The sequence below is a fragment of the Poecilia reticulata genome, chromosome 11 (assembly GCF_904066995.2).
Source record: "Poecilia reticulata chromosome 11, P_reticulata-male-v2, whole genome shotgun sequence".
Lineage (NCBI taxonomy): Eukaryota > Metazoa > Chordata > Actinopteri > Cyprinodontiformes > Poeciliidae > Poecilia > Poecilia reticulata.
The window spans coordinates 6,781,358-6,803,737 of NC_088840.1; the positions used below are offsets into that span (position 1 = coordinate 6,781,358).

The window sequence follows — 22,380 nt, forward strand, 5'->3', positions numbered from 1 at the left end:
TCATGTCCATTGGAGGGTAATGCGATTGTCCCGTCTCTGTGCAGGCGTGGAGTTACTGTGCGATCGCGATGTGGACATGGCCACGCGGGTTCAGGACTTGCTGGAGTTCCTCCATGAGAAGCAGCGGGAGCTGGACCTGGCAGCAGAGCAGCACCGCCGGCACCTGGAGCAGTGCGTCCAGCTGAGGCACCTGCAGGCTGAAGTCAAGCAGGTCGGACTCACACACATGGCTGCGTCATGCCGGCAGAGTTTTAAAGAGATGCAAATGAAGGCTTAAGCTTTGTTTTTGCCGCCTCAGGTTCTGGGCTGGATCCGAAACGGTGAATCGATGCTTAACGCCGGTCTAATCACGGCCAGCTCCCTGCAGGAGGCGGAGCAACTGCAGCGGGAACACGAACAGTTCCAGCACGCCATTGAGGTAAAGCCGTGCTGGATTTTCCCATTATTCCAGTTTTCTGCTCAGCTTTGACTGAAGCCTCTTCTTTTCGTCTTGTCCCTCTGCAGAAGACCCACCAGAGCGCCCTGCAGGTCCAGCAGAAGGCGGAGGCTCTGCTGCAGGCCAACCACTACGACATGGACCTGATCAGAGACTGTGCAGAGAACGTGGCTTCCCACTGGCAGCAGCTCATGCTGAAGATGGAGGACCGACTGAAGCTGGTCAACGCCTCCGTGGCTTTCTATAAAACGTCTGAACAGGTAGAAGACCCAGTCACACTTCTTTCTTTATTACTTCTTTCTTTATTTGTCTTTCTACTAAGAGGAAATTGTTAGTTATTTTTTTGATAGGACAAGCAGGATTTGTCATGTATGTTAGTAGGAGAAATAAGATCAACAACGCTGCAGGGGGAAAAGTTGACACAAAAATGTTTTATGACTTTGATGGTTAAAGACAATAAACATCAAGTTTCTGGGGGGTTTTTTTATTGATGAATAACCTGACTGGGTTTTTCTTTCTGTCTTGTATTTTTCTTTCTTTTGTTCTTTCTTTCTTTCATTCTCTTTTTTGCTTTTTTTTCTCTTTGTCTCTTCCTCTTTTTCTTTTCTGGTTTATCTGTCTTTCTGTCTCTTTCTATTTCTTTCTCTTGTTTTTCTCTTCATCTTTCTTTTTTCCTAATTTTTTTTTACTTTTGTAGTCCTGCATTGTACCTACAAGACAGTATCCTATAAAATAAAAAAACTAATACTGTAAAACTATAAATAAGATGTTAAAACATGAAGTCCAGCTGTTGTTTCTGTCCATTTAAAGCACTGCTGTGTGTCTCTGACTGACTTTGTGTTCAGGTGTGCAGCGTGCTGGAGAGCCTGGAGCAGGAGTACAAGAGGGAGGAGGACTGGTGCGGAGGAGCTGACAAACTGGGACCCAACTGTGAGACGGACCATGTGACCCCCATGATCAGCAAGCACCTGGAACAGAAGGAGGCGTTCCTCAAGGTACGACATGTCCTGTGAAAATGAAACCAAATCAAGCCTTTGGTCACACTTCTGCTCTGACGTTGTGCGTTTCTGCCAGGCTTGCACTCTGGCCAGAAGAAACGCGGACGTCTTCCTGAAGTACATGCACAGAAACAGCGTCAACATGCCGGGGATGCTGAGCCACGTCAAGGCGCCGGAACAACAGGTTAAAAGTAAGTGATGGATAATTTACTGAAGGGAGCTGAGGCTGCATTCACACAGCAGGTTTTGATGCTCAAATCCAGTTTCATGTATTTTTTTTTTTTTGCCTGGTCGTTCATACTATTAAATGTTGTGACCGAATTTAGACTTGTGTGTGAACGATTTACATCCCCACAGTGACTCAGAACATCGTCACACAGCAGCGGACAGTTTATACAAATAATAGTGGATACCACGATTTTAAAGTTTATTCAGCATTGGCAGCTGACAGTATCATCACAAGATCATAACAAGACAAAGGAAGATGATAAAAGGAAAACACAACTAACAGCGATGGCCTCATCTGGAGCATCGACTTCTATAGAAAAATCAGTTTGGATGCGAAGTTGGAGCCAGTAGTGGTGGCATTGTGATGTGATGCGGCTCAGTGAACAGCAGAAGGAGCACAATTCAGATTTTTTTTTAGGGTGAAAAGATAGTCATCTAGTTGTTCAGACTGTTGTGAAAAAGACATATGTAGGTCACATTGGCTGGCTTTTTAGATGCAGCGTTAGAAGTTATTTATTTATTTTGGTGTATACTTGAATACAAAGATGTCTTAGTCAGCCTAAACAGAAAGCCAGTTCAATTATTAATACAAAAATGTATAATTGACACCTGGTATAGATGAGCAAGATTACATTTTTTAAACTGGTTGTGCTGCAAAACAATCAAAGAGAGATTTGTTAAGTTAATTATTCATGAAGACTCAGGGTTCGTAAGTGGAAGAACTGGAAAAATGAATGCAATTGATTTACGTATTATTCACATGTGGATACGTATATAAAACGTGAAATAATTTACGCTACTTCTAAAATCTTTCTGATTTAACACTCGGCTGTTGCAGAGTAAAATGTCTCCACTGAAATCCTTCCTGTTTGTTTTGTGTTCAGACATCCTGAACGAGCTGCTGCAGCGAGAAAACAGAGTTCTGCATTTCTGGACCATGAGGAAGCGGCGGCTGGACCAGTGTCAGCAGTACGTGGTGTTTGAACGCAGCGCCAAGCAGGTACAGCAAACACATCCAGAGACAGAAACATGGAAGCCTGACGGGAACGCTGTGGTTTATTCAGAGGGAGAAGACACACACTGACACGCAACAGTGTCAAACAAATGTGTGTGTGTGTCTAGGCTTTGGAGTGGATTCATGACACCGGGGAGTTTTACCTGTCTACACACACATCCACTGGCTCCAGCATCCATCACACGCAGGAACTCCTGAAGGAGCACGAGGACTTCCACATCACAGCCAGGGTCAGAGGTCGCAACAACACAGATTTAATGTCGTCTTCTGCAGATTTGAATATTAAACTCACTCTGCTCTCCTTCCAAAGCAAACCAAGGAGCGCGTGAAGCTGCTAATCCAGCTGGCCGACGGATTCTGCGAGAAAGGCCACAGCCACGCGGCGGAGATTAAGAAGTGGGTGACGGCCGTGGACAAACGCTACAGAGATTTCTCCCTGCGCATGGACAAGTACCGCAGCAGCCTGGAGAAAGCCCTGGGCATCCCGTCAGACTCCAACAAGGCGGTATGGGTGATCGATGCTTAAAATCAGGGCTGGACGATGAATCTGTTTGAGCCATTAGTCAGATTTTTGGCGTTTGAAGATTTAATTTGTCAAAATCTGGATTTGTTTTTTCACCATTTCACTCCTTGGGTTTCCATAGTTCAGAATGATGTCACGACGCCCAGGGCAGCCATCTTGTTTGACTAGCAGCTTCTGTTTGTTTAAACTTTCAATTCAGGTCAACTCTACAACAAATTATAAGGGTCATTTCTTTGTTTTCCTTTTCTGTGAGAAAGCTATGATATTGCATCAATACAGTCTAAATAATACGAGAAAAAGGTCCTAATATTTTTTCTTTCTTCCCCCAGTAACAACTTTAAATATCTAGATGTATTTAAAGTCAGATTTACAAGTCAGATTTATTTTTTGTGCGCTCCAGCAGCCAGGCAATGACATTTTGTTGCTAAATTCAATGTTGTGTCTTTCTGCAATGACAATAAAGTAAGTTAGTTTGATCAAAAAATAACAAGAAAATTATCTATCAACTCTTTTATCCTCATTAAAATAAATTTCTTGTAATTTTAAAACTTTCTTCTGGTAAAATTCTATTTTTTTTTAATTATTTTAATATTATCACTATATTCTAATAATTAAACTAAATTCTCATTGCCTGGTCCTAATATTTGGTTGTAAACTCACAGAAGGGAGTAAAAGCCACTTTTCAAAATTATTTTTTTCATTTGTAATTATTTAGAAAATATGCAAGAAAAAACAAAATCTGATCTGGCATGAAAACAAGTCAGATTTTATTATCACCCCATATCACCGATCCCCAGTTAAAACCTACTTCACTCCCATGATGCCTCAGTACGCCCTCTAATCTTTGAGTGTCCCTCTTTTCTAGAGCAAGGACCTTCAGCTGGACATTATCCCGGCCACTCCTCCGGGGTCAGAGGTCAAACTCAGGGACGCCGCCGCGCACGAGCCGAACGAGGAGAAACGCAAGTCGGCGCGCAGGAAGGAGTACGTGAGCCGCTTCCTGTTTGCCACGCCGTTCGGAGCGTCAGCAGATTTAAAGCAGCCTGCTTCATGAATGCTGTCAGGACTGCGTTTACTTTACATAATAAGGAAACGATAGCAAGTCAGCACTTTCCCTTCAGAAAACCAAAGATTTACTGCCGAGTTAATTGAATTAGGCGAACGAGAAGCCTGGTGCTGTTTCCAGAGGACGAGCTCCAAACTGATCCGTCATTGTTCTTGTCAACACTGAATAAGGGAGTTTAATGTAAATGTGAAGGCATGATGGACTTTAAACATCCTTCTCCGTCTGTTCGACTTCTCTCTGCTGCTCCGGGTTGAGGGGGACTGTGCCACTTCAGCCTCGTGCCACAAATCAGCAGCATAATTTATGTCACTCCTGGCAGGTTTATGACTGAGTTTAATGGCCCCATAAGGCTTTCATTATTCACTGCAGTAAATGGACGACGCTGACAAGCTCAAAAGGAGCTATTGATTATTCACCGCTTGAATGAGGACAGTATGACAAGCTGCCAACTTGTGTGTGTGTGTTTTGCGTGTGTGTGTGTGTCTAGGTTCATCATGGCCGAGCTGATTCAGACGGAGAAAACGTACGTGCGAGACCTGCGGGAATGCATGGACGTAAGAAAACCTCCGAGACTCGCACCAAACTTGTGGAAACATCTGGAAAATTCAGTAACTGTGGCATTTCCTCTCTGCTCTTCATGCAGACGTACTTGTGGGAGATGACCAGCGGCGTGGAGGAGATTCCCCCAGGAATCATCAACAAGGAGCACATAATTTTTGGGAACATGCAGGACCTCTACGAATTCCACCATAAGTAAGACACGCCCATTTAAAGGCACTGAGCATTGTTTAGTTTAATCAGTCAATCAGGTCATTAACAAATTTCATTATTTATTCATAAACTCGTTCTCTTACGACACGTCATGCACATGTGCAAATGGAGCAGGAAGAAGAAAAGATATTTTATTAACCTGTTCCTTTCTCAGTAATAACTTTTTTTCCTGTTTATAATACACAGCTGTGTGCTTTTTTGGACAATGTTAAGCATGCTGGTTATGCAATAATTATTCTGGGATTTAATTTGTGCCCAACGGAACGTAGTGCGACATGAATTTTTGTTTATAACGGTATTAAAGTGTGAAATATGACGTGAACTACAATATAATCACAGACACTCAGAAAATCTACAACGAGGAGCTGAAAAACTAAAGTCCAGAATTTTAATTACTGTGGTTGTGACCTAATAAAACTCAGTATAAATAAACGCCTGCAAACATCAGTGAACTGAAGGAATTTTGTAATGAACAATGGACAGAAATTGCTCCTCGGCAATATGTGACTCCTGCTACTACTTAATAATAGGATGCACATAGTTTTTCATATCACTTTTAGCAGTTGTTTAAACTATTTTTATGCAGTTATTTCCATGTAATAAAGTAGTTTTTTTACTTTTATTTTACGTTTCCATCTCACACTCCTAAATTATTCCAGCATCTTTCTCAAAGAGTTGGAGAAGTATGAGCAGCTTCCAGAAGATGTTGGCCACTGCTTTGTCACATGGGTATGTATCATCAGGTGTTGGCAACATGTCACCAGACCCTAAACAGAACACCGCATCCATCTGTAACATTTCTCTGCTCTTTAAGGCCGACAAGTTCCAGATGTATGTGAACTACTGCAAGAACAAACCCGACTCCACACAGCTCATATTGGAGCATGCTGGGAACTACTTTGACGTGAGTTGCACCACTAGCGAGGGCGACACTGGGAAGGTTTTATCGGATATGTACGATCAAAACTTACCCAACTTTTTCTGCCCGGCAACAGGAAATTCAGCAACGGCACCGATTGGCCAACTCCATCTCCTCCTATCTGATCAAGCCAGTGCAGAGAATCACCAAGTATCAGCTTCTGCTGAAGGTCGCTCATCTCACCGCATCTCACAGCCACTGCATTCAAGGGTCTCCATCGTGCTTCTGCTGATTCCTGTCCGCTTGTCTGTTTAGGAGCTCCTGACATGTTGCGAAGAAGGGAAAGGAGAGATTAAAGACGGCCTGGAGGTGATGCTCAACGTTCCCAAGAAGGCAAACGATGCCATGCATCTTTCCATGCTGGAAGGTGAGCGCCACACTGTGGTTGGACTGTGGATCTAGCTGTGGTCAAACCTGCTAATTGTTACTTGGCCAATAATATCTAACTTGTTAAAGCTAAACTATTTTATATCTGAAGGAAAGTGAAAAGAAGGCTTTTTTTCCCTAAGATTTTATCCACACTTTTTGGAATGAAATGTAAAAGAATGTAAACACGACACAGCAGCTTGTTGTTTATGGAAGTAATAATATATGGAGCCGTTTATGGATCGATTTTCAGCAACAGGAGCCGACAGTGTTATCACAAAATCACAGCAACGTGAAGGAAGCTTATAGAAAGAAAACACAACTAATAGCAACGGCATTTTGTGGAAGTCTGTGTGGACGGGGAGTCAGAGATAAGAGTGATGAGCTTGTGATGCGATTAGCTTCAATGACACGGACTTCTTTCAAAGTTTCATAACTATATGAAACTATTCAGCCATTGTTTATGTCCAGTTTGTCTTCTTCTGGCGCAGAATTATGACGCATTTCTCACATCAATGATGTAAAAGTCAGATAAAATGTGACATGACCGTTCAGACACTTTGAAGTCATTTGGATATGAATCTAATTTAGTGCCATATATGAAAGTGTCTGAAAACTGGAACTTGGCCGTTCAGACTGCTGTAAAAAAGTTGGATGTTGGTCACATTTTGGCAAAAAAAAATCCTTTGGGTTGCATTTACCTTCTGTGTGAATGTAACCAAAGAAACTCAAAAAGACTTGAGATTAAGGCTGAGAGTTATTTATTAGTCAAAGGTTTATTTCTTATTACAGAACTAACGTGTAAAATAGGGAATATTTGGCAAGACTTGAAACATACTGCTCACAATGTTTCTGCTTTAATCTGATTTGTAGTCCTAACTATTTGCAAAGAAATGAGTTCCACCTCAAGAAAACCCGTAGTTAGCGCAAATCTATTACAAAATAAAAATAAATGCATCAAACTTTCAATGAGATTATAAAAAGTTGAGAATGAAAGTGAAGTATGAAAAAAAAAAGTTTTTTGACAAAACGCTGATTAGATTTTAAAAAGTCTCTCTGTTCAAATTTACCGTTTTTCCTCCAGGATTCGATGAGAACATCGAGTCTCAGGGCGAGCTCATCCTCCAGGACTCCTTCCAGGTCTGGGATCCCAAGACTTTGATCCGTAAGGGCCGAGAGCGCCACCTCTTCCTCTTCGAGATGTCTCTGGTGTTCAGCAAGGAGGTGAAGGATTCCAACGGCAGGAGCAAATACATCTACAAGAGCAAGCTGTTTGTAAGTACAGGACGGATCCACACAGAGCTTTCAAACTTTTCTCCCTCCATCTCTGTGGTTACAATCAAAGGGAAAACGACACTTGAAGTAGAGGTGGTTGATATGTACCACCTTTGTTTAAGTAAAGAAAATAGTTATGTTTTTTTAAGAGTGTACATGCCCTGTATGATCTCAATCTCTTAACTGCTAGCTTTAGCCTCTGGGACCAGCTGGAGAGTTTACAAAATGTTCTGACTTTTGAGAATGGGTGGCTCCAGAACTCTATATCTATATATATAAATTATATATAGATTTATATATATAAAAATATAGTTTTTATTTTTTTTTATTTTGAGCCACTAACTTGAAAACTTACAGATAAATATTTTTTTTGCCTGCAAACAAACTCCTGTAAAGAGTAATGGTGGGAGTTCTTTAAAAAGACTCAGATCAATGTTAGTTAAAGTGGAATATCCCTTTAACTCTCTGCAAAATCAAAGCTAACTTTAGCAATAAGTTTATAGAACATGGATGTAATAAAACCCACATCCGGTGTCAGATTTGGGATAATAAATACCACCTTTTACCCCAGGAAACTTTTTTTTTTCTTGTCTCCTCTTGGGATAAGGGTGAAATCATCTCCAACTTTGTAAATTAGGAACAATCTGAAACGTTTGGTGCGTTCTTTTTTCCTTTCCTTCATGCAGACGTCTGAGCTGGGTGTGACGGAGCACGTCGAAGGAGATCCGTGTAAGTTTGCCTTATGGGTGGGACGTACCCCGACTTCTGACAACAAAATAGTTCTCAAGGTAAGGAATGAGAAAGTTTCTCCTTTTTCTTCTGCTGACATGTTCTCCAGGGTTGGCTAATACAGTTGTAAGAGGAAGATGTTAAAAAAACTACACTGAGAAAAATGAGAGGCTAAGATTGTACATATATCATGATTTTGAATCATCTGTATTGGTCTAACCCAAATGTGTAGCTTTCCTTCTCTCTTCTTTTTCCCCTTTCTTTGACTTGTATGACAGAGTATTAGGGCGATACTAAGAAAAACGCAAATACAATTTATGGGAGTAAAGTTTAAATAAGTTGTATATCAATAATAGTCATAATGTTACGTGAATAAAGTCATACTATTATGAGAATAAAATTGTGATATTATGAAAAAAGTCGTAATAATATGACATAACGTCATTATATTACGAAAAGAAAATTATGGCATTTTGAGAATAGTCGTACGAGAATAATTTCAAAATAAAATGAGAAAAAAGTTGGAATGCTACAAATTTTTGGAGTATAACAAAGAGAAGTTATTTACAAAAACTTTATTTTCGTAATATTATGAATTTATTCAATGTGTGAAAATATGATTTCCTCCTCATACTTTTGTTTTATTTTTTTCTTAGTCCCTGATTCTCCATCATAAACTTGTAACGTTTTATAAGCTGCAGAGTTTTCTTTGAGCCCTCCTCTGTCCTCCTTCCTTCCTTCCTTCCTTCCCTCTTTCTCTCTGTCGTCTTTGTCCTCCGGTCAGATTCAGCTTTGTTCCATCTGTTCAAAAAAAAAAACCCCACAAACACATCTGTAAACCCCGGGCTGTGTTTTCTGTGGATGTTTGTACATCTAACTCTCTATGTGGGCTGAATCGCTTCCACCAACGCTGGTGACACCGTCAGCTCATGAACGCCCACGGTCCCTCATGCCACTTCATCAAAGTAACACGTCGTCTCCCTGTTTGAAGCAGAAAAACTATCTTTTAATCATCCGGACCCCCCAACCCTTGACACCCCTCCATTCATCTTCTGTGTGTTTTTGTTGTGGAGCTCACAGATGGATTAAAGTTAGCGTCCGCCGCTGGAACAGCATGAGCCCAGAAACCCCCCACACTCAGCTCTGCTACACACATTCACTACTGAGCTAACCACTGACGAGTAGCCATGCAGTATGTGCGTTGTAAATTGTCTCCCCACACACACACTCTCCTCATTACTGTCTGCACATTTAAATGGCCATCAGTACTCTGTCAAAGGCAGATTATATCCGTGTTTTGCATTTCTATCACGTGACTTCATTTCTTTTTTGTTTTGTTTGTGAGCGCATTAAAAAAAAATGTCCCGTATATTTTCTTAAGCCAAATCAGTGAAATTCTTTATTCTATATTTTAAATTCAAAGCTAAGTCAGGGAGCCAAACATGGAGCAACGGTGAGTACAAACGATCCCACAACACAGCCCTCATCTGCTTCACACAAGTCTGCACGCTTCCTGCACGTTAGTTCATTTACACTGTTTACAGGACGGCTTTGGCTGAGTGTGTTGTACATCTTTAAACGGCTTCCCAGTCCTGGATACTAACACAAAAATCCTTGGCGGAAAGAATTATGGTTTTCCAAAATAAGAATTTAAAGTTTTATCTTTTTTATTCAAATGTAAAAAAAATACTGATTCATTTTCTTTCTTGATAACCTAATCAAAGTGTGCGGCTATTTCTATAATATTTTTTGTCACTCATTTCAGAAAGTGAAACTCTGATTGATTCATTACACAGTGAAATTTTTCAAGCTTTAATTTCTTGTCATTTTTTGTTTGCGGCTTGTAGATCATTAAAACCCAAAATGCAGCGTCTCAGAACATTATGGAGGATCAATAAAAAAGGTTTAGACGTTTTGAGTTAAAGCTGCACTATGTAACTTATATATGTATATATAGATTTTCACATATTTGTTGAAACTATCAAAATGTCATGACAGTATAATATGAAAAAATCTAGCTCGTCTGCTTCCCCCCAGTGCTCCAGGTGAGAGCTAGAAACAACCAATCAGGCCCAGGAGGCAGATTGTAGCGCTGTCGATCATGTCCATGTAGGCATCACTCACCCCTTCACCCCCTTTCCTCTCTGCTAGGATACAGCTTCATCTGAGCCTGTCATGAATGCTAAGGCTAGTTAGCGTAGCCACTGATGATGGCTGACAAACAGTTTTCCTGTAATGGTAACTTCTTTCTCTGCCGTTAGCACATTAAGCAGTGCATTCATGAAGATGATTGACAGCGCTATGACCCTCCTTCTGGCTCTGATTGGTTGTTTCTGACCAATCAGAGCCAAGCGGTGCATTTCTTCAGACAGCAGCAGCTCAGGGAGGAGATTGATATTGTCACAGATTATCTGTCTCATATTATTCTGTCCTGACATGGTGACAGTTTTAACAAATATGTAAAAAAGAAAAAAGATTCATATTGCACCGTTAATTATATGATTATGGTGTGACACCATGGCTTTCTGATATTTAACTTATTTAACAAAAGCTTGAAATATTTCACTCTGTATGAAATCCACAAGTTTAACATTCAGAAATGTCATTTTTCCCCAGCTGTACCTGTAAATTTGAAAAATACCAGAAGTAAAATAAAGAGAAGTCATTCAGACTTGTGTGAAACGGAGTGAAATTTCATTAACAAAGTTTTTATTTTTCGTTTTGAGATCTCACACCAGATCTTGTTCAACATCTCCCTTTCCCGGCCTTTCGTAGGCATCGAACATTGAGAACAAACAGGACTGGATCAAACACATCAGGGAGGTGATCCAGGAGCGCACCATTCATCTGAGAGGAGCCCTGAAGGAGCCCATTCACATACCCAAACCCAGCACCGCCAAGCATCCCAAAGGACGAAGGTAAACACCACGGGAGTTAGAGAGTGAAACATCTTTACTGGCAGTATGAAACCATCTTGTGTTCTGCATTCAGGGATTTAGAGGATCTGGACAGTCAGGGTGAAGGCAGCAGCCAACCAGACACCATCTCTCTGGCGTCCCGCACCTCTCAGAACACACTGGACAGCGACAAGGTGACAACTCTGCACTTTTTAAAAATCAGAACAAAAAAACTCAGAATCTGATCCTTTATCTTCCTATCAGAACTCTGAACCGGGTCTTCTTTTCCTCAGCTCTCCGGCGGCTGCGAGCTCACCGTGGTGATCCATGACTTCATGGCCAGCAACAGCAATGAGCTGACGCTGAGGCGAGGACAAACCGTCGAGGTCCTGGAGCGTTGCCACGACAAGCCCGACTGGTGCCTGGTGAGGACGACGGACCGCTCGCCGGCCCTGGAGGGCCTGGTCCCCTGCGCCATGCTCTGCATCGCCCACTCCAGGTCGTCCATGGAGATGGAGGGAATCTTTAACCACAAAGGTTTGAAGCCGACCGCCGCGGTTCCAATCTACAAAGATTTTCACATTCAGCCTACAAACTTCGGTGGTTTTTGTTTGGATCTTTATGTGATAAACCAAAACGTGGTGCATGATTGTGAAGAGGAAGGCAAATTTGATAGTTTTTCCTTAGAAACATCTTAGAAGTGGAGGTACAAACCTTTTATTGAAGAGTGGCAAAGACAGCCACAAGTTCTACTTAAGGTTTGTTCATCTAGAGGACAGAGGAAAACCTGTCTAAGAAGTTCTCTGGTCAGATGGGACCAAAGTGGAACTCTCAGGTATTTGATGAAAAGCTAACACTAGAGATCCCTCTTAACTTGGCCTGTCACAATAACAAGTTTTACTGGACCATAAATTCTCCCAGTAACTCTAAGTTGATGGGTTTTAAACCTTGAAATCAAGGAAGTCTGTGTTTCAGCACATTTAGTTTCCTGGGAGTTGGTTCCAGATTTGTAGAGCATAGAAACTGAATGCTGAATTAAAACTGAATTTTACAAAGTTTTGTTTCAGGGCTTCTTAATAACAAAACGCTCTCAATTTTACGAAATGTTTACGAAAGACTTTGACAAAAACACATCATTCCACAATCATGTAGCACTTTGTCTCCGTCAGTCTCGTAAAAAAAAAAAATCCTGTCAAAACACATTACAGAAGTGATAACTTCATAAGATGTTACAAATTTACTTTAGCAAAGTACTTTTGCAATGTAATTCGATACTTTGAATGTGCATACCAGAGCATTTCTATGACGTCCCCTCCTCTGCCTCTCCCAGACACTCTGTCGGTGTGCAGCAATGACTCCATCATGCCAGGGTCTTCAGCCACGCTGCAGCCTGGCCATGGCATCGGCTCCCACAGCTCACCTGGACCCAAACGACCAGGTAGGCAGTCATGGCGATCATAGCTCATGTTGTACGTAGGTCTGTTGCAATAAGTAATAAATCAATCAATTGCATCTTTTCCATTTGCATGATAGATTGTTTTCCTCTTTTGACCAAAACTTTGTGATAAAAGTCTCCAGTCTGGCTCCGTGGTCTCAACTAGACCCTTTTTGAAGAACAGTTTTGTGTACAGAGACTTTATAATTAATTTTTTTGTTATTTCTGTTATTTATCTTTGGAAATTTAACATGTCTTCCTGTTCCAGTGTTAAACCTTCATTAGAATCTAACCTGTTTTTTTGTATTATTATGCCATTAGCATAATACTACTTGAAAATGGTCTCAAAGCAACAATATCATCGATATCGCGATAACTTCTGGGACGATTTATCGTACAGGAGCATTTGTAATCATGGTAGGCTTAGTTGAGCGAGTGTATTTTATGTTTTGCCAGAAGTTGTTTGATGTCGTGGTAAAACTGAGAGGAGTTTTAACATTGAAGCTCTAACTGCTACGTTTCCAAGGTAACACGCTTCGCAAGTGGCTAACCAGCCCGGTGCGTCGGCTCAGCAGCGGCAAGGCAGATGGCCACGTCAAGAAGCTGGCCAGCAAGCACAAGAAGAACCGGGAGGTGAGGAAGAGCGGCGAGATAACCATGGGCTCGCAGAAAGACTCCGATGACAGCGCCGCCACGCCTCAGGATGAAACTCTGGAGGAGGTGGGTGGACACACACAACACACACACACACACATGCTTTGATTTCCATAGAAGTAGTCAACAGAATCTCACCGCCGCCGTTCTTGCATGTGTCTCAGAGGGTTCGTAACGAGGGCCTGTCGAGCGGCACGCTGTCCAAGTCCAGTTCGTCGGGCATGCAGAGCTGCGGAGAGGAGGAGGGAGAGGAGGGGGCCGACTCAGTTCCTCTGCCCCCTCCCATGGCCATCCAGCAGCACAGCCTGCTGCAGTCGGACTCGCAGGACGACAAGGTGAGGACAAGGAGACTCGTCCAAATCACCCAGGAGAGGAAGCTTTGATTAAGACATGACCTGCTTCATGTCAGATTGGGATTTTTAGGTTTTTGTAAAACAATAGTGACACATATGTGCATCATTATGTGCACAGCTGCTCATTTCCTGTGACCAGTCAGCGGTTCTGATACTAAACATCATTTAATTTTGAATTTAAATAGATTGTCATCCCAGAAAGCTGTTGAATATGACTTTATCTTTTGTATTATTTGCAATGAAACATAAAAATAATTGCCTTACTTGTCTCATGTAAGGAAAAACTCAGTTTTATAGGATGAAATGCTATAAAACTGCAACAAATAACTTGAATGTTTTTGTTTTGTTGGGATTCCATGTGATAGACCAACACAAAAGTGACAAGTAGGAGAAAACAAAACAAAAAACAGAAATGTGAAAAACAAAAGGGGGAATTTATATTGAGCTGATGCCTCTAAATAAAATCCAGTGCAACCAGTTTCCTGCAGCAGTTTTCTGATATGTAAACATAAGTTACAATAGTTCTATGAATATATCAGAGGTTTTTACAGAGCATCAGTGACAAACAGCTTCAGGGAAACCAAAGCAGACTTCCACATTTATCTAATGTTGATCATGTCAAGAATTACTTTTATTATTTCTTTTAGTTTTTATCTCAGATAAAAGTTTTCATATATGAAAAGTTTTCATATGAAAACTGTATGAAAGATGCAGATTTTTCATATGAAAAATCTGCATCTTTATTAATTTTTTTGATTGCATGAGCATTACTATTTGATTCCTAAAATGGTTTAAAATGTCTTACATTTCAGATATTTAAAAGTTTTACACTCAGTTCTTTCTAAGCTATTCACACTTCTTGATCTTTTTTTTTTGGTCATGTTACGACCATAAACCAAGTATTTTATTGCGTTTTCATGCGATAGACCAACAGAAAGAGACATCACAGTAAAGTTTTTTTTTATTTTTACAAATAAAATGTAGAAGTTGTCTCGTATCTGTTTAGCCACGCTGAGTTAATCCCAAATGAGTTCTGTATGTTATCTCTGTGTTTATTATTATTATTTTTCATTTTGCTCCAGTCTCAGGTCTTTAGCTCCATCAGCTCCCCCACATCATGATGCTGCCAGAATCATGTCATTGTAGTCGGGATGTTTTCAGGATGATGTCCAGATAGTTTTTCTCTTCATGTCATGTTTTGCATCTTTTCAGATCAGCATAAATTTTCACGTTCTGCTTTGTCTTGGTCTATCACATAAAACCCAAATGGCAAATATTAAACTTTAGGTTTATAAAATGACAAATTGTGGAAAACCACAAGAAGTAATTCCATAATATTCTGTACTTTTGTTCCATTATTTAAAACAATTTTTTTTTTTAAAAGAACTTAATATGAGTCCAACTTTCACTGATTCGTTTGTCTCATTTCCCTTAAAACGTCTTTTTTCTGACTCAAATAAATCAAACCTTTCCAGTCATAATGAACATTTTCTCTTCCTATTCTGCCCTGTCTTTTTTAAAAACAGAGTTGTACATTTTAGGCAGCAAAAAACTAAAGCAGATTCTCTTCTGACACTAATTTGTGTTTCTCTTTTGTTTTGTTTCCTGGTTGTATTGTTTGCTGTTTGCCATGACGTAGCATTACCTTGATTTATGTCCTGTCTTTGCTTTGTCTCAGTTTCCATATCTTTCCATCTGAAAGCCTTGCTCTTCCCCTTCTGTCTCCTCCCTCAGTCTGATTCTTTAATTCCTGCTTTTTCCCGCTCCTTCCACTTTAAAATGCCCTTTCTAAAGCCTGTTCTTTTTGAGGGGAAATGACTTTAAGCTTCTTAACTTCTTTTTTTTTTTTTTTTTTTATGCACTCTGGTTAACTTTTGTATTTTAACAAACTCATAACATTCCTAAATTTCTTTAGTTCTTTTATTTCCTCGCTTGTTTGTTGTTGGGTTTTTTTTTACTGTAACTCTACGGTGAGCAGGTTAGGACAAACTGTAAATAAATAGAAAGAGAGAGAGAGGACACAGGTAGCTCTGAGTGGAGGGGGCAGCGTGGAGCTTTTTTTATTTTTCCCCTTCAGCGGTCAGTTCAGAGTCGAGGGATGCACTGCCTTATTTCTGCCAGCTTTACAATGCCTTGAGCATGCTCGACTTGCACTTGAATGCATCGTATTTGTGCATGCTTTAAGAAGCCGCAGCAAGGGAAGACGCTTAGGAAGGAAGGAGCGGCGCGTAAGACAGCGGGTCACGTTTCCCCCTCCCCCCCCCCCGTCAGCCTCCTCTCTAACAATCTGAGTAAAACCCACGCTGAAATGAAGATTCAACCCCCCCTCCTGGTCCCACCTCCTGTCATCCCACCCGACCAATCACAGCTTCCCGTCCGTCCCTCTCTCCCCCTCCCCGCTCGTCCTCATTCCCCCTCTTCTTACCTTATGTGCGTTACCTCATTACCCATGCAAGTAATTGGCATCTCTAAATGCTGGCGAGGCCAGAAGGGCGCACAGCACAGAAAGGGTGAGAGTCTCCTGAACTATATCTGCACAAACACATCCATGAAACCTCTTCCATCGTCGCTGACGGCATTCTCTCCTCCATAACAGGAACACGACAGAAAACCTCTTTGCATTCAGACTGCACTTTTTTTTCTCCCCCACATTCTTTCTATCAAACCTTGAATGATTTTTTTTTTCCTCCTTCCACATTTCTTTTTTCCTTCCGCCTCATGTTTTCCCCTCTCCATTTATAGTTTTCTGAATTTCACACAAGTTTCCTTTGTTTTTATTGTTTTTTTTTTTTGTTTTCTTTTTTTACTTTAGCTTTAAATGTAACTCCTAGGAAACTGGAGTTTCACCAGTTAGAGGTACCTCCTCAGATTATATCACTGAATTATTTTTCTTTTACTAAACCTGGAAAAAAAAAACATTCACAAAAGATAACTAATATGCATTCAAGTCAAGTCAAAGCTGACCTTTAACCACTAGAGAGGGAATTTTCTTTGCTGTCCATTAATGGATTTCTCTAACTTGAGAATTAAAATTAAACTCAAGAACTACTGAACAAACCCGAGCACACAGGCTGCCACCTTCTCACGGCTGTTCTGCTTGCCTCCCCTCTCTGTGGCTGCTCAGACGTCTTCCCGTCTATCCGTCCGTCCGTCCAGTTCGGAGACGCCCAGTGCCGCCGAGTTGGTGAGCGCCATCGAGGAGTTGGTCAAAAGCAAGATGGTAGGAGACAGACACACACCTCATGTGTGTGTGCCGACATTCACAAAAACAGCTTTGTGATCATGAGTTTAGTCGCAGCGTCCTTATTGACATCCTTCATACAGATCTCTGAAAAGCAGTAATCTCACACTGAACATTTAAACGCCTCTCTCACTTATTCAGTGTGGATACATTTTTACAATAAAAATGACCTGTCCTATTTTTGATGCTTCAATAATTTCCATAAAACAAAAGTGATAAACAGTTTCTTACATCTAATTTATACCTAGTCCTCTCTATCTCTCTATACTTTTCTCTCTTTTTCTAGTTAACTTTCTCTATCTCTTTTTCTCTCTGTTTCTTCTGGACTTTTCAACTTTTTAGTGTTAAGTCATCGCAATGAAACTAATTTATTACAAGTCTTTTCACCAGAGATGCACTGATGTGAACATTTTCCCAGTCAATATCCAACACCGATATTGTTATTATGGCTGATAACCAATATTCACCAATATTATATATATTCACTAAACCTTTGACATTGTAAAATGACCATCATGCTTCTTTATTTCCAGTTAAATCCGTTACTGAATCACAATCACTGTCACATGACCAAACTCATCCTCCAGAAACAACAAGATGGACATAAATATCGGTTGTTCACATCAAATCAGTTTTATTTATCCGATATGATTTGTTAAAAAACATCCGCCGATACCGATGTTAGTACCAATTTATTGTGCATTCCTGTTTTTTTCCACGTCTTTATCAGCAGCTGCTATAAAATGAACTTGATTAACATCAGTGATCATCACTTGAAAAATCCTGTAAAATAAATGTATATTTTAGAACTATAATCAGTTGAAATGACTCCACCTGTATCTGCTTTGTTTCCCCGTTGTTGCGTGTGGATGCAGGCTCTGGAGGACAGACCCAGCTCTCTGTCAGTAGAGCAGGGCGACAGCAGCTCTCCCTCCTTCAACCCCTCCGATAACTCCCTCCTGTCCTCCTCCTCGCCTGGGGAAGAGATGGATGAACGCAGGGCCAGCATCGTCAAGAAAAGACAGTAAGTGTGCTGCTGTCTTAACACAAACACACGCTGGCTTCTCTCTTCAGCTGAATCATCTAGTTGTTGTTTTAGCTACGTTCTGCTGGAGCTGGTAGAAACCGAGCGAGATTACGTCCGGGATCTGGGTCTTGTAGTCGAGGTGAGCGCGCTATGTTTCTTTGATTTCCTTTATGCCGTGTATTCAAGCTTATACATATTTTTTTCTTTTGTCTCCATAAATAAGGGCTACATGAGCAGCATGAAGGAGGAGGGCGTTCCTGATGATATGAGGGGGAAGGATAAAATCGTGTTCGGAAACATCCATCAAATCTACGACTGGCACAAAGAGTATGTCAAGCGCTAGAATCCAGATTTCCTTCTGCTCAGTTGCCAACTAAATAACTAAATGTTTCTCTTTCCCTCTCACTCAGCTTCTTCCTCAGGGAGTTAGAGAAATGCTTAGAAGACCCTGACAGACTGGGACTACTGTTTCTCAAACAGGTTTGTCATTTCTAAATTTTTTTCTAGATTTAAACTTTGTGTTTGTGGGATTCTGAAGTCTTCTGCTTGGCGTTTCCACAGGAACGCAGGTTAAATATGTACGTGGTGTACTGTCAGAACAAGCCCAAGTCGGAGCACATCGTGTCAGAGTACATCGACACCTACTTTGAGGTAAACGGTGGTTTAGCTAGAGAGGCATCAGATGTTGGCAGCTTTCAGACGCTGAGAACTCAGGTTTTTTTGTTTGTTTTTTTATTTAATGAAGGATCTGAAGCAGAGCTTGGGCCACCGGCTACAGATCACAGACCTGCTCATTAAACCTGTTCAGAGGATCATGAAATACCAGCTGCTGCTCAAGGTTAGTCCTTACTGACCCAGCAGAGGGCGCCAAAACCTCAGATTCACTTAAAAAACACCTTCATCTCTGGCTTCTCTGATTGTAAAAAGTCAAACATTACCAATGTTTTTTTGTTTTTGCCCTAATATATTTGCTTTGTCTGATTTAGGATTTCCTCAAACACTCTAAAAAGGCTGGACTGGAGTGTCCAGATTTAGAGGCAAGTGACTGAAAGCTTCTGCTTGAACACTTAATTTAAAAGACAATCTTTGCTTTTCTAAAAAAAAAAATTTCATTTCCACCTCTTACAGAAAGCAGTGGAGGTCATGTGCATTGTGCCAAAAAGGTGCAACGACATGATGAATGTTGGTCGGCTTCAAGGATTTGATGTAGGGAAAATTTAATTATACAACATTGGTTCCCGCAAGTTTCTTTTGGGCTTTTTCCACAAACCTCAGTATATTTTATTGGAATGTTATGTGAGAGACCAGCAAGAAGTGGGAAAAGGAAACGGTTTCCAGCATATGTGCACACAGAAATAAATCTGTATAAAGGGGGTTGAATGTGAATGTACACTAGATTTATTCCTTAAAAACCGTGTATTGTTTTCTTTCCTCTTCACAATTATTCATTATATGGATACAAACAATTATTTTACTTACGATTAATTGACGATTAATGGTTTATTAGATTAAAATTAGTTCCAATCGATTAACTAACAGTGTGGACTTAGATCTTCTTTCAGTGTTGTAGTTTGACCGCCATCCAGCAGAGGGCGCCATCTTGAGTTTTGCCGGTTGATACAGAAACAAAGATGGTGGGGGCATAAAATAACTGGAAAGTGAAACAATTCATTGTATTTTATTTTTCTCTTTAGCAAGTTAAGAGGTTCCTGTATTGTTATATTTTATGAATATGCCCGAGGTTAATAATGTGGTAAAACCTCCATATTCTATTTATTGAGTTAGTATTTCATACAAAATTATGTTAATAATTTAATTATGATTTTTTTTTTTTTAATTGAGCATTTTCCCCCAAAAAATGTAGCCCTTCTTAACAATCCTGGTTGTTTAGAAAATGGCCGTTTATGAGTTAATTATTGATTAATCGATAACTTGCATCCCTAATTCACTGCTTTTTGTTGATTTATCACATAACATTCCAATAAAGTTTGAGGTTGGCGAAATGTGAAAAAGCTCAATGGGACAGTGCCTTAACTGGTTTATACTGAATTCTGCCTCATGAAATGCTTCTACTAAAAGCATTTTCCCCGTTTCTCCGTCTCCAGGGGAAGATTGTAGCTCAGGGTCGCCTGTTGCTGCAGGACACGTTCATGGTGTCCGACCCAGACGGCGGCCAGCACGGCAGGATGAAGGAGAGGAGGGTGTTCCTGTTCGAGCAGCTGGTTATCTTCAGCGAGCCTCTGGACAAAAAGAAAGGTTTCTCTCTGCCAGGCTTCCTCTACAAACACAGCATCAAGGTGAGAACACTACAAAGCTGCCTGAATGATTTGTTGGGGCCCGGATGTTGAGTCCCTGACCCTGTCGGTAATCCAGGTCAGCTGTTTGGGTCTGGAGGAGAGCGTGGAAGGCGATCCCTGTAAGTTTATTCTCACTTCCCGGTCAACCAACGGGACGCTGGAGTCCTTCGTGCTTCACTCCTCCCATCCCGGGGTGTGTGAGGTCTGGACCCTTCAGATCAGCCAGATATTGGAGAATCAACGCAATTTCCTCAATGGTGAGTCTTCAGACAGATGCACAGAACCTGGTGTTTGGTGGCGGAGCTGTTTTTGTACATGGCTGTCTTTCTTGTACCGTCTCACAGCTCTGACTTCGCCAATAGAGTATCAGAAGAATCACGTCGGGGCCGGCGTGGGAGCTCAGGGCGGAGGCGTTGGTGGCGTGTCACCCGGAGTCGGGATCTCTCAGCCCAGCTCCGCCCCATCAGGACCGCAGAGCGTCTCCCGGCGGCCTTCCAAGATCCCCCAACCCTCTCGTCTGCCCCAGCCCCTCCGTCACCTCGCCGGGGCCGACGCGGAGGGCCCCAACAAGATGTTAGGTACGGAACGTGGCCCCCTTGCTCGGCTAGCTTTGTTTTCGCAGCACATTGAAGGTTGTGACTGAGGTGTGAGTTTTGCTCGGTTGTGATCCAGGTTTGTCCCCTCGTCCCGTCCCTGCTACCCCGCCTCCTCCAGGGGGCAGTCCGCAGGGCAAGCGTCCCTCGCAGACCGCAGAGGACCAGATACACACGCAGACCCTCACACCCGCCAACACTGTAACCCCTATTCCTCGTGCCACAGTGGGGCCTCTGCCCTCCACGCCAACCTCCAAACCACGGCCCGGAGCCGTGTCGCCAATTGCCCCAACTCCAACCGTGCCTGCCTTCGGAAAGGACGCTCTTCCTCCGCCCCCTCCCAGCCCGGGGCAGAAGACCGGATCCGGATTTTGGAGCTCTATGCCAGCCTCTCCGGCCAGCAGGCCTGGCTCGTTCACCTTCCCAGTAGAGGCGGCAGAGACCCCGGCCCGTCAGCCAGGGGTGCAGGCCCACAGACACTCCACGCACAGCAAAGAGGCTGACCGCATGAGCACATGCTCATCTGCAAGCGAGCAGTCCATCCAGTCCACCCAGAGCAACGGGGTAAGACCTCTAGCTGTGGCCCACGGCTGATTCCACTAACACAGAAGCCGAGAGAAGCCTGGTGTGTCCCGCTGCTGCCAGCACTACTAATCTGTTCCCCACTAAGCATCTCTGACAATCTTCTCCACTCTTCAGCATCACGCTCTGTAGCTTTAGATCATTTCTCAAGACAAATTCCCTTCAAAGGTTTCAACCTTGGTGCTTTTGTCCTCACTCTTCCTAAGAGAGACTCTTCACTCGGGTTTTTTGTTTCCTGACTTTTTTAACTCTACCAAAGCTCAAACTAACAACCCTCCTTCCTCTTGGCTGTCTCTCACCAGCTGCTGTCTTCATGGTGTGTGACTGCACTGACTTTACCTGCAACTAACTTCTGACGTTTGTGGTTCCTCCACAAATGTACTCAGATCCTTTCATTCAACCTAACGCTTTTTGTCTCATCTTTGCCCGGAGCTGCAAAGACGACAGCAGAGGAAATCGTCTTACTGCAACTTTTTGTAGTCACAGGAAAACAACAAACCTTGTGCAAAACCTGGTTTTATTGAATACTCTGTGATTTCTCACCCCCTGTCTCCTCCCTGTTGCACAGAGTGAAAGTAGCAGCAGCAGTAGCGTATCCACCATGTTGGTGACCCAGGACTACATGGCTGTGAAGGAGGATGAGATCAGCGTCAGTCAGGGCGAAGTGGTCCAGATCTTGGCCAGCAACCAGCAGAACATGTTCCTGGTGTTCAGGGCAGCTACGGAGCAGGGCCCCGCCGCCGAGGGCTGGATCCCCGGATTCGTGCTGGGACACACCTCCGCCATCATCCCTGACTCCTCCGACGGGCCAATCAAGTAAGAGATTGGTTCAACGTGTCTTAGAGTCCAGATGTACTGCATTTGGTAGGGTTTCCTCCAGAGAACCCAGTATCAGGGGCGCCAGGGCAGTCCGCCAGCACCACCATGTTTTTGTGTTAAAGGGGAAACTTGACTTCTTGGAGCTTTACATCATGT

General features: G+C 42.2%; 1 protein-coding gene across 4 annotated transcripts in view; it reads left to right on the top strand.

Moving 5' to 3' along the window:
• LOC103472073 (triple functional domain protein) overlaps window positions 1-22,380 on the top strand; it is a 79,448-nt gene that overhangs the window by 51,698 nt on the left and 5,370 nt on the right. For 2 of the 4 annotated variants that reach the window (XM_081612147.1, XM_081612148.1), the window contains 31 exons: window positions 45-211; window positions 299-418; window positions 505-696; window positions 1,282-1,431; window positions 1,511-1,625; window positions 2,547-2,662; window positions 2,785-2,907; window positions 2,988-3,182; window positions 4,066-4,184; window positions 4,754-4,820; window positions 4,910-5,019; window positions 5,697-5,766; window positions 5,852-5,941; window positions 6,033-6,125; window positions 6,212-6,323; window positions 7,407-7,597; window positions 8,284-8,385; window positions 11,102-11,244; window positions 11,318-11,417; window positions 11,517-11,760; window positions 12,554-12,661; window positions 13,185-13,378; window positions 13,477-13,647; window positions 16,790-16,885; window positions 17,782-17,930; window positions 17,994-18,072; window positions 18,157-18,260; window positions 18,344-18,413; window positions 18,495-18,584; window positions 18,679-18,771; window positions 18,920-19,014. In XM_081612147.1, the coding sequence (XP_081468273.1) occupies window positions 45-211; window positions 299-418; window positions 505-696; window positions 1,282-1,431; window positions 1,511-1,625; window positions 2,547-2,662; window positions 2,785-2,907; window positions 2,988-3,182; window positions 4,066-4,184; window positions 4,754-4,820; window positions 4,910-5,019; window positions 5,697-5,766; window positions 5,852-5,941; window positions 6,033-6,125; window positions 6,212-6,323; window positions 7,407-7,597; window positions 8,284-8,385; window positions 11,102-11,244; window positions 11,318-11,417; window positions 11,517-11,760; window positions 12,554-12,661; window positions 13,185-13,378; window positions 13,477-13,647; window positions 16,790-16,885; window positions 17,782-17,930; window positions 17,994-18,072; window positions 18,157-18,260; window positions 18,344-18,413; window positions 18,495-18,584; window positions 18,679-18,771; window positions 18,920-18,982 (3,836 nt within the window). In that variant the 3' untranslated portion in view covers window positions 18,983-19,014. Of the gene's footprint in view, window positions 1-44; window positions 212-298; window positions 419-504; window positions 697-1,281; window positions 1,432-1,510; window positions 1,626-2,546; window positions 2,663-2,784; window positions 2,908-2,987; window positions 3,183-4,065; window positions 4,185-4,753; window positions 4,821-4,909; window positions 5,020-5,696; window positions 5,767-5,851; window positions 5,942-6,032; window positions 6,126-6,211; window positions 6,324-7,406; window positions 7,598-8,283; window positions 8,386-11,101; window positions 11,245-11,317; window positions 11,418-11,516; window positions 11,761-12,553; window positions 12,662-13,184; window positions 13,379-13,476; window positions 13,648-16,789; window positions 16,886-17,781; window positions 17,931-17,993; window positions 18,073-18,156; window positions 18,261-18,343; window positions 18,414-18,494; window positions 18,585-18,678; window positions 18,772-18,919; window positions 19,015-19,061; window positions 19,140-20,038; window positions 20,231-20,306; window positions 20,488-20,574; window positions 20,809-20,902; window positions 21,388-21,973; window positions 22,222-22,380 lie in introns of those variants that run through there. The other 2 variants (XM_081612149.1, XM_008421446.3) reach the window with 2 other exon arrangements.